This window comes from Lolium perenne, chromosome 2, assembly GCF_019359855.2.
Source record: "Lolium perenne isolate Kyuss_39 chromosome 2, Kyuss_2.0, whole genome shotgun sequence".
NCBI classification, from domain to species: domain Eukaryota; kingdom Viridiplantae; phylum Streptophyta; class Magnoliopsida; order Poales; family Poaceae; genus Lolium; species Lolium perenne.
The window spans coordinates 321,764,515-321,776,180 of NC_067245.2; the positions used below are offsets into that span (position 1 = coordinate 321,764,515).

General features: G+C 45.0%; 1 protein-coding gene and 1 long non-coding RNA gene across 2 annotated transcripts; both read left to right on the plus strand.

Moving 5' to 3' along the window:
• The first annotated feature begins 3,390 nt into the window (after positions 1–3,390).
• Positions 3,391–4,004, plus strand: LOC139835367 (uncharacterized). Its single transcript, XR_011751170.1, has 2 exons — positions 3,391–3,629; positions 3,721–4,004. It is a non-coding gene; the product is annotated as an uncharacterized lncRNA (long non-coding RNA).
• Positions 4,005–5,793: 1,789 nt separating this feature from the next.
• LOC127330743 (uncharacterized) lies at positions 5,794–6,931 on the plus strand. Its single transcript, XM_051356855.2, has one exon. The coding sequence runs from the start codon at positions 5,898–5,900 to the stop codon at positions 6,579–6,581; it is 684 nt and encodes a 227-aa protein (XP_051212815.1). The 5' UTR covers positions 5,794–5,897; the 3' UTR covers positions 6,582–6,931.
• Positions 6,932–11,666: the final 4,735 nt, after the last annotated feature.

The window sequence follows — 11,666 nt, forward strand, 5'->3', positions numbered from 1 at the left end:
AGAATGTTTTACGAGAAATAAACCCGGCCAGCCCGAGTCCTTGATTACACGTCAACACATGAATACCTTCGGCAGTTGGTTGCAAAGACATCTCATTAATGACCCATCTGCGGTGGAGCAGCTGTACTTGTTGGCCAGGTTACCATCTTCAAACATATGTACATTCCAAGGGTACGAGATAAATGGGAATACATTTTACACGATCGACCAAGATAAAAAGAGCACCAACCAAAACAGCGGTGTCCGCTTCGATGCAACAGACGAGAATGGGCAGACCACCACATATTATGGATACATAGAGGAGATATGGGAACTTGACTATGGTCCCACTTTTAAGGTCCCTTTGTTTCGGTGCAAATGGGTGAAGCTCAGCGCTATACATATTGACGATAAGTACGGTATGATAACAGTGGATCCCAACAATCTTGCGTACCTGGACGAGCCTTTTGTCCTAGCCAGCGAGGTGGCTCAAGTTTTCTACGTGAAGGACATGTCTAGCAAATCAAGAAAAAGAAATCAACAAAAGAATACATCAATTGAGGAGCCAAAGCGCCACATAGTTCTTTCGGGGAAAAGAAACATCGTGGGAGTGGATGACAAGACAGACATGTCAGAAGATTATAATAAGTTTAAAGAAATTCCGCCCTTCACGGTGAAAATTGACCCAAGCATCTTGCTAAATGATGAAGATTCTCCATGGCTACGGCGTAGAAGATCACAACACTAGATGGCGATGTAATAATGTATTCTTCATATATAGTTCCCAAGACAATCTCTACATTTATGTAATAATGAAGATTAAACTGTGCTTGGCTTGTTGATCTGCTTGGCAAGGCGTATCGATGCTCCTTTTATAGGCACGGCACCGCTTCTACTTTGTCTTATTCCTTCGACAGGCCGTCGTGCGCTACATGCTTTATCTCATCGAGCAGTGCGTCCACCCACGCGTCCTTATCCTGCCGACACCTTTAGTCGCGGTTGCAGCCACCAACCGTGACAAAAGGTTACCGACACATCCTTATCCTGCCGACAGCTTTAGTCGCGGTTGCAGCCACCAACCGTGACAAAAGGTTACCGACACATCCTTATTATCCTGCCGACATCTTTAGTCGCGGTTGCAGCCACCAACCGTGACAAAAGGCCCTCCTAGATAAGCCTCCCCCAGTCTTTTGTCGCGGTTTGAGCCTCCACCCGGGATGAAAGTTTCGCGCGCCACTTCGTTCCCGCCTATTTTCTTCCCGCATTCCCGCCATTTTTCCACTATATATATGTAGGCTTGGACTCTCATATCTGCAAACCTCATCACTCTCTCCCATGGCTTCCATCGTATGTCTAACACCCCGGGAGGCGGAGGTGCAGAATGACCGGATGGCCGAGTTCCAACGCCGACTTGACCAGCAGCAGCGGGAGCTTCAGCAGCAGCAGCGGGAGATAAATGAACTAAAAGGACAGCGCCCGCCAGATAATACCGCTGAAATATCTCAGCGACGAGACAGCAGCGTGGCCGACTCGGAGGCCCCTCCTACACGGATGATGATAGATGCCGGTCCTGGCGACCCCTTGGATGGAATCAAGGAGACAACACCTTGTGATCTCCATGAGGTGTTCAGGAAGGTTTCTGTTAAGGTGGCGGTCGGCTATGTCTTACCGGCATTTGGACCTGAAGGTGAGCCGGCAACATGGCATGGCAATCCGATTCCAGCTGGCTATGCTCGTGTCGGGGTGGATTCAGTTGTCCCGCAGTGGGAGACATTGGAGCTCCATATCCCTGGAGGTGATGGGGGGCTTACACTCAGAGAGGTGCTGGGAGAAATCATTCTCTGGGAAAAGAAGAACATCAGGCTGCCAGGCTGGGTAGCACCTAGTACCGGTCGTCCCCAAAGAGGTCACCATCACCTCCTCCAGGTGATCGCAGGCCACCATCACCTCCTCCTACTGATCACATGTCGCCACCATCACCCCGTGGGTACGACGTCGACCACGACATCGGTAGTCCATCTCCATCTCCAGCGCCGCCGCCTCCGCCCACTAAGACTCGGAATGCACCCAGCCGGAAGCGTTTCAAGAGTCCTGTCCCCAAGAGGTCGCCCCTCCCAAAAGTACCAAAGGTTCCTCCCCCCCGTCCTTGGGATCTTACTGTCGAGGAAAATGCGGCCGCTGTTGCGAAACACAACTATGATCATTTCCATAAGCCAAAACCTCCAGCGCCAGAGCCATACACAGAGAAGCAAATAGAATATGCTACTAGTTTTCTGAACACACCATCGCAGTATGAGTTACACGAGAAGAAGGATGACTATACACGCACTCTTGCGAAGGTAATTGACCAAAAGAAGGATGAAAAGGCTAAGGAGAAGGACATTGCTGGCACGAGCAAATCATCAGCTAGAAGTGCAGATGAGAAAAGGTCAAGTTCAACAAGTGCACCCCTCAAGGCCAAGCAAACGACAAAAGGCAAAAAGAGAAAGGAAGTTCCCTCCTCGGTGCTCAGCCCAAACAATCGATCCCAGCACTCAAAGTGTTTAATGTTCCCAAGGTATACCAGGAACATGGTGGTTTCGATATGGAAGAAGCTGCTAGCCTAGCGGCTGCCTGTAAAGTTTCCGTGGAGGAATTGCTACTTGCAGCAGATGCTGCACTACCCACTGCTGATATAGCTCCTAAATTTGTCTACGGGGCCGACTTGGTCAGCAGAGAGCAGCTGCATAAACTACCAACACATATGCGGAATTTGCATCGGTGGTACCTTGATGCATGCAAGGAGAAAAATGTACATCGTGGCGAGTATACCATGGGAATATTACTACCGAAAGGAGGAGATCCTTATTGAGATGAATGAACTCGGCAGTTATTCAATCTAGAAGCCCTCGACAAATCTCTCATGAGTTGCTATTGCTTGTAAGTTGTTAACTACATATAAGTTCATTTTCATTCAGTTCATGTTCGTTTTCATTGCATATATATACTCATTATATCTTATGGGTTCTCTTTTGCAGATCAAGATCAGTGAGTGCAAAAGTAATAATATTATCAATGTTGGGTTTGTTGACCCAGATAAAATACATGTTGAAACGGTGAAGCATAAACGCGAAGAAACGGGGGAAACCTACTAAGGTTTTTGGGGCAGCAATATTTACGTGATTCAATATTGTTTCCTTACAACTACGAGTGAGAGTCTTAATGATCTTTTATATATGCACATTCAATTTTTCTTACTCGATGTTAAGTGTAATTCTGACGTATATGCATAACATGTGCAGCTTCCACTTTGGATTCTACTAGACATTCAACACGATAAGGGAATAGTTGAAGTAAAAGACCCACTGAGTAGAGGCACGGACGGGTTCCAGGGACTTGCAGAAGTTGCTCCAAGTGTAATTTCCTTCATCGCCGCGCTTTATCTTTCGTGAGATATCAATTAATTATCCACTCATTCAATCATTCTTTTGCATGGCAGGGCTTGGCAAGCTTTGAAGAATGTTCATAAGGAGATTACCTTTGCAAAGAAGCTAACATTTAATCCTGTACCGTGCCCCCAGCAGCCACAAGGGACGAATCTATGTGGATACTACGTTTGCGAGTCCATTCGCATGTTAACCACTGAGAAGCAGAACAGAAATAAATTCGACGTAAGCAATAACATTCACAACTTTATTTATTATCATCAATATTTCGTTATCAAGACTGATATAGTCATACTCATCTCATTTTCGTATATAGGTCGACTTCATGCGGGACAGACTCCAACCAAAGGAACACGCACTAGGAATCGCGGAGGAACTGGCGGGACTTTTGGTTAGAGAAGTAATAAACAACAAAGGCTTGTTTAGTCCAGATAGTTGTTCTACCTCCAAATAGACGGTCGTTAGTACCGTTTGTCGATCGTGAGCTCCATGTATATATGTAGGGAACCTACGAATATGTGTAAGGGGAATCGACTTCTGCTTCCAATCTTTGTTTGATCGATCTATATATATATAATGAATGAATGTGTACAACTTCTAGTAGCGTACAAATATATGCAACTTTTATTTTCGGACGAAAAAAATGAAATAACAAAGTGTCGGTCGGTGGCGGGGGAGGGGTGCTGCACCCTCAAACCCTAAAGCAGAAGCGTTGTGCGCGCGCCACGTAGAGGGCCTTTTGTCGCGGGTGGTAATACCGCCGCGACAAAAGGGCTCGTGCCTGCGCGCCCCGCGGCTGCCACGTGGTGGACCTTATGTCGCGGGTCGTAAGTGACCCGGGATAAAAGGCCACCCTTTTATCGCGCCTTGCTTGTCGCGGCTGGCCGCCCGCGACAAAAGGCCCTAACCACCCGGATCAAAAGGCCTGTTTTCCACTAGTGAATACCAAGATAATACCAGCTACACCCAACCTCTGCAATAACATAATGTCTAGAGCAGGTCTAGACATCAAAGATGCATACAGCTAAAAATAAAACAAAGACTCCACCCAAAGCAATCAGAGACTCGCGGCAGTAAGAGCACCACCAATGGTGACGACACGTAGACTTCATAAAAGATTATCCTAAAAGACATCTCCAGAAACATAACAGTGCACAAACACCATTGTCGTCCGGCCTAACCAGCATGGCCAGAGACTGGATTTTCACTCTAGAGAATATCCGATCCTCAAACAATGCTTTCAACAAAGAAATGACTAGGAAGATGCTATTGCGATGTACGTGATACCCACCTATTTCCAGGTGTAAGTTGACCTTTAATTTTGGCATCTTCATCCCAGTTTATGTATTTGACCAATGGATGTTTCCCCTGCTCATCTAAGTAGGATGGTAAAACTTCTTTTATTTCACTTTTTTCTTTTATGCATTCAATTTTTACTAGGTGACAATGCTCGCATTACTTTGATTGGTAAGATGTTAATTGCATATGTTTATTCAAGACTAAAGAAAATGCAATCTTCTGGTTAAAAAACAGAGGGAGCACATGCTTCTCAGCAACCATGCAACAATATTTCAGCCAACCTGTGGATAGGATAATCGTCCACCGTCCACGTTGCCATCTTTTTTTCGATAAAGGATGCTTTATTACTTTTGGGAAAGCAATTACATCCAGCCTCTGCATAACCAGGATGCACATAGCCGTTCAAAATGTCTGGATTCAAAATATATAAAACTAGGTGGAATACATATCGGAACGATGAATCATATAACGCCTATGGTGTGGGTGGTGCTGCAATCCGTAGACTATGCTGCCACCCATGTAGGGAAAAAGTATCCCTCGCCGTAGCCTCCAACCGTGTACAGACCTCCGTAAATAGGTCTCGGTTCTCCATCCGCTGAAGAGGTAACCACAAACGGAGAATACCTGTACATCTGTAGATGACCTGCAACAAAGAACAATTTTCATCGTTAAAAATCTTGTCATTTCTACTTAGCCAGAGTGCCCAGATAACTGCTAGCGCCCCCACCATAAGAAGCAACTTAAACCTTGAATCGATACCGTGAAGCCAGTTGCCAAAGACATTGGCTACACTAGTCGGGGGATACAGGGTAGATGCGACTTGGATGACTGACCAAATAGATCTCGCAAAATGGCACTGGAAAAAAAGGTGTTTAATAGTTTCATCTTGGTGACAAAAAACATACCTAGAACTTCCATGCCAATTCCGCTTGACAAGATTATCTTTGGTAAGAATAATTCCACGTTGCCATCTATATATGGCTCGACAGAAGGAGACTCCCAACGCACACAACAACAACAACAGCCACCGGGTTTCAAAAAAAAAAAAACAACAGCCACCGCGCGTCACGCCCACACGCACGCCTCTCCTTTTAAAAACGCACCACCCATCCGGCCATCTCTCCCTCCGCTTCAGTTGGCCATCATCTTCTACACATCCAGACACGTCCCAAGAAGTGACTAGCAGCAGTATCCATGATGAAGAGGCTCACCGTCGCCTCCCTCTTCTTCACCGCCAACGTGGACGCCGCCCCAGGCCTGTCGTCGCCACCTTCCATGTCCTGCGCATCGTCCGGCACGGCCACTTCGTGGCAATGGCCTTCCTGCACGCAGGCCAGGACCATGTCGTTCGGAAGGGACGACATGGGCAGCCACAGCGCGGAGGTACCATCGACGCGCCAGGACTACAACACGAGGGTGATAATGAACCCTGCCTACCGCGACGACTCGGCTGCGGTCGAGCACTCCTTCCTCTCCGCCACCGTGTCTTCTGCTTCCACCACGGCGCCGGAGCCGGCATGCGAGGTGGACGAGGTGATCATCCGGGGGATACGGTCGTCCAGCCGCCTCTTCTTCGAGCCTGAGGCGACGAGCTCCATCCTTACGAAGCCGAGCGCTGAGGGGTGCGGGGAGGTGGAGTTCGGCGGGGCGAGAGCGGTGGCCATCGACTCGGCTGACCCGTACGGCGACTTCCGGCGGTCGATGGAGGAGATGGTGCTGAGCCACGGCGGCGGAGGCGGGGACGACTGGGCGTGGTTGGAGGAGATGCTGGGGTGGTACCTCCGCGCCAATGGCAAGAAGACCCACGGATTCATCGTCGGCGCCTTCGTCGACCTGCTAGTCGCTCTCACCTCCGGCAAGCAGAATGACAAGTGCTAGCACCAATCATCTTCATCTACAACATCCTACCGTGTGTGCGTGCATGCAATTCTTATGAAAACTTTGTGCCAAGGCATTCATTCGCAGCATCTTCCAGGAATTCAAGTCTGAATGATCGAGAGGTGTGCTGTGTTTGCTGAGACTTGTGAGAGAAAGTTGGTGACTGAGCCATATGTAGATACAGCATGATCTAGCTTAATTGATCGATTAAGTTATGTAGAAGTTGACTGTTAAATCAATCAATGATTGTACATTTCTAGTTAGCTAGTGCTACTGCTACCATGTACTATCCTGAACATGTGGCTACTAGTTGGCCATTGTTTTTCCACCGTCAAGCAGTGATCCAAATATGTCAACTACATTGCATTTTTATTACTTTGTGATAATCCAGTGAGAAGACAGGGTTTTCTAAGTTCGAGACTGGAAATTGCAATCACTCAGTTTCCTGAAGATGGCAGATAGAAAAGGCACTGGTACTATACCTGACCAAGTGAGCATAGTCATTTCCTGACAGGGTGATGAAGCTGTTCGTGAACATGGAGATCGCCTGGACGTGCAGGCAGGCTTCGAGTCCTTAGGAATATGTAGTCGGCTAGGCAACATTGTCTCTGCAAGTGTGAACCATATTAATACTATACTGACCAAGTGACAGTACCAGCTGAAAGCCCGAACGGTCTGTCACTAGTTGTAGTATCAATTTCTTCTTTCAGACGAGATATACCAGAAATGTTTTGTTTACCTTAGATGGCCATGAACTGCAGGTAATTATCTGCACGTAATTCTGAAGAAACTGAACACCAAGGGACGAAGCTATGTATCAACGACACGACGTTGGCACTCAAGAAGGAGGAGGCGATGGCGATGCCACCTGACTCGAGTTTTGTAACAGCTGCACATGAAAATGAGGGTACCAAGCTACCAAATAAAATCTGGAGAAACAAAGTGGCACGTTTGATTTGTGCAAGATCTATGACCAATCACCCCGTGACTTGTCGATCATACAAAAGATATAATGTAGCCGGCCTCTGTGCATGGCAAGAGGCTTATCGTACGGCGAAATAAGGCACCGCGAGTTTGTCTGTGTCAGTACTGAGCACTGTTTGGGCGGTGGTGGCCTGAACCTGAATCCACAGGCCAACAGCGGCAGGGAGATCTTGATCGATTAGCCAACCGAGTGAGCGAGACCTTCACTTCCATCACTAGTGTTAGTTGATGTGCTTCCTTGGCTTCATGGCGCATCCATACAATACAATGGCTTCAACTAGTGATGCTTGCCAACTCTAACCTGGTGGAATGGCAATCCCCATAGGTGAAGTGGCATGAAGATCTGGATCGAATAGCCGAGCGAGCGAGACCTTTCTTTTCAGCACTAGTGTAGGGTGTGTCGTGGTGTGCTTCTCCTTCATGGAGCAGCGATGGCGATGGCGGCCAAGCAACATTGTGTCACTTGGACTGTTGGACATGCTCGGCTGCTCGTAGAGAGGTGATGAACAGAGCTTGGATTTTTACCTGCATGTCGTACCATGAACGATAGAGGGAGAACCAAATAAAGAGCTGGGTAGTCTGGAGGCAAGGTCTAAGATAGCACGCTATTTCTCCGCTAATAGCGCGCTATAGCATATCTAGAGGGCACACGTTAAATTTTAGTAATTTTGCTCGTTGTGGCGCTATTTGCGAAATAGCATGCTACATCGCGCTAAAACTTCAGTGTTAGGGCGCTATTTTTTCCAAGCAAGTTGCTTTCACTTTTTCGTGGTGATGAAATGCTGTTGGTTCCACTTCTAAATCAGAAGATAATATCGTTAATGCTAATAATTTTTAATAAATAATTTATACCACGGTGTTGCCTTGTGAAATGCTAATGTTAGCCTTCTAAAATATTTGAGATCTATTTTTATATGTGGTTATGTATGTATGATTTAGTCATTTTTGTACTATATATCCGTTCGTTCTAGTAAAATTATTTATTTTTAGGTTATAATTCGTATTACTCTGAGTACGCTATTTAAAATATACACGCTAATAGCACGATACAGCGTCCATATCGTTTGAAGGAAGCTGCCGCTATTTTATTTAGCACGTTATTTTAAACATTGGTCTGAAACCATGCGAGTGAACGGTGCTCTTACTTTTCTTGGTCGACAGAAAATGCAGAGAAGAAAACAGCAAGATGGCGGCAAAAGGAATTTTGAGTCGCTCCCAATAGATGTAGAAGTAGAAGGAAGAATAGGAGAGCAACATTTACTAAAGATCTCTATTTCCTTAGCCTTTTGGTCGTGCCATTTCTCGTAACCTACACCTTCTCAGACTACGAGCGTGTAACACACCTGCAGAGTTCTGATTCCCAAAGCTAAGTTCTGGGTGGCTGCGGGTGCTAAGCGTTTGGATAATATGATGCCGCGAGAGTAATATTTTGTTTACATTTACATTTCAAACAATCTTGTCAAAACAGTCTTCTTAATCAATACATCAAGGCACCGTTAAAAAAAAGCTAGCTAGGTTGCCGCTTTTCAGATGGAGTCATGCACGTGGTACACCTCCTTGCCTCTGAATTTAGACATGTATGTACTGACGCCATATCTGATAAAGATAGTTATTGTTGGGCATTGATGAATTAAGCATGCTTAATTGTATCATTTGAGGTGATCTCTTGGTCAGACATTGTCTCCAAAAATAATTCCCCTGCGAGGTAGGGTGAAGAAAGCATCTTGACCAGTTTATCTTGAGACATGGCAGGTATATATAGGGAATTATTTCCAACAAGCTCACCATATAATAGTTTCTGAAAGAGCAAGTACAGAGATACGTTTACAAATGAACTGAGCAAGCATTGCATCGTAGGGTGTCCCCCACCTCGTGCATCATCCTTGACAGCTGAAACTACCGTGCGTTGGCGCTATTCGATGGGATGCAGGCACAATCATGCACTTCCGAATCTGTGATACACATAAGGAGATTTTTCAAACGGTGTGTGATCTTCCGCAAGCATATTCCTGGGATTTCAAGGAAACAACGCTCCGCTCTTTCGTGGTGCTCTTTCTTCTGTGGCATTTCCTGGTGTATTAATTGGTGGTGGACGACAATTGACTCATCGTAGGGACTAAACAAAAGAGTAGGTAATGATTCGTCAGTATTGCTATTATTCCGCTCGGGGCAATATTTGATTAGCCTACTTATTACACTTATTTTTCCTGCAGAAAAGAAGGTAGAGAGCCCGGTCTCTATGTCGACGAGATGCATACAGCTTGAGCTTACATCAGAACGATCCGAAGCCACCACACTGCCTACAAACTCGATATTAGCCGAAGAAAATGGCATCAAGGCCGTATGCCCTAAAAACATAAAAAAACACATACCAGGTGGGTACTGGGGGCAGAGTCATCCTATGGAAAAACAGGAACGCTTCTTTAGACAAGCATGCCCACCTCGTGTCCTCTCTTTAAAAGTCATCACCTCCGTCGAGCTGTTGAGCCAACTCCGGAGCAGAGATCTGCACAACCGTTGCCAGGTCTGTCATCGATGCCATACGGCACCAGACGTCTCCTCTACCCTACGTGAGTCTATGTTGGCACGCTCGTTACCGAAACCCCACTACACCATGCTACCAGGACTTGTCATCGTCGACGTGATAGATGAAACATCACTTGATGACTAAACCCTTACATCCAAAACTAGTTCTTAAACGAAGACGTGATAGATGAAACATCACTTGATGACTAAACCCTTACATCCAAAACTAGTTCTTAAACGATTCCCCTGTAGGGAGAATAACACTGAAAATGTCATCGTCTTTTGAACCGGGAGACCTAGAACTATGGTTCCTCGAAACATTTTTGTGGGGCTAGAGATTTGCAGCGACGATGTTTTCAACAAGGTAACGATGCATGCGGGCACTGCCATTGTCAGCCTCAACCGAATGGAGCTTTTCCTCGTAGATCTTCCAAAGGCGTGGAAGGTGCGCCACCAGAGACCAGGCCACACCACCCAATGGATCCATTTTCTGCAATGATCTGACTTTATTGAACAATTCACAAAAATAGTATGTTCAATGTAAAACATAGGAAAAGCATGTCATTTCCAAAATGATTAGAAATTCACAAAATATAGTATGTACAATGTCGAACATAGGAAAACCATGTCCATCTCCAAATATTTTTTTTGGAAAATCCAGTTTATGCAATAGGACTTCGTATGTAAATTATATATATATATTTAGGTAAGGTTTAGGTCTTATGAAATGCTAAATTAAATTTATGAGAATTCCAATGATGCACAAATCATCTAATACACATGACATACATGTTAACTTTCTAATTTAATAAATAGTTAGGATGTTGCAGATAATGTATATGCAAACTGAGACAGTAGCACCACTTTGCTCTTACCTTACCAAGCAGACCATGAAATGATATCCATATTAGTTAAATGGACAGGAGAAATATTTATACTAAACTCTTTTTAGTTTCTAAAATAATCTGTAACTAATGTGCGTCACTTTTCATGGATATAGAATTCGACACAGGTTTAATTTGGTATCCACTGTATTTTACTTAATAAACTAATTGTGTTGTGGTGTAGTTAAATATCAATGCGCATTACTTCATTGTACAATTATACATGTACATATGACAAATACTGAAACTCATTTATTGTCTATACACTGTTAGTTTATCTTAAAATATACGTGATACAAAGTTTTGTTAAATTTTATTTTTACCAAACAAAAGCAAAGTAAAAGAGAAGAGAATGGATTTTGTACAAACACACATAGGTGTGGGTGTTCTCGTCACCGTCGATTTATTCCTTGAGATTCCCACTCGCCGTGGTTGATGGAAATGTAGCTCTCTCTCTCTCTCTCTCTCTCTCTCTCTCTCTCTCTCTCTCTCTCTCTCTCTCTCTCTCTCTCTCTCTCTCTCTCCCCTCCCTTTTGACGGAATCTCAAAATAAAACGGATGATGACTGTAGATACAAAAGTATTTCCGAAAAGAGAAAATACATCTCCTATGGAATAACTTTGCATGGTAGATGTACTATAGCATGTTGACATATGTGTCTATTTAAACATTGTTCCTTAATTATCTTAGT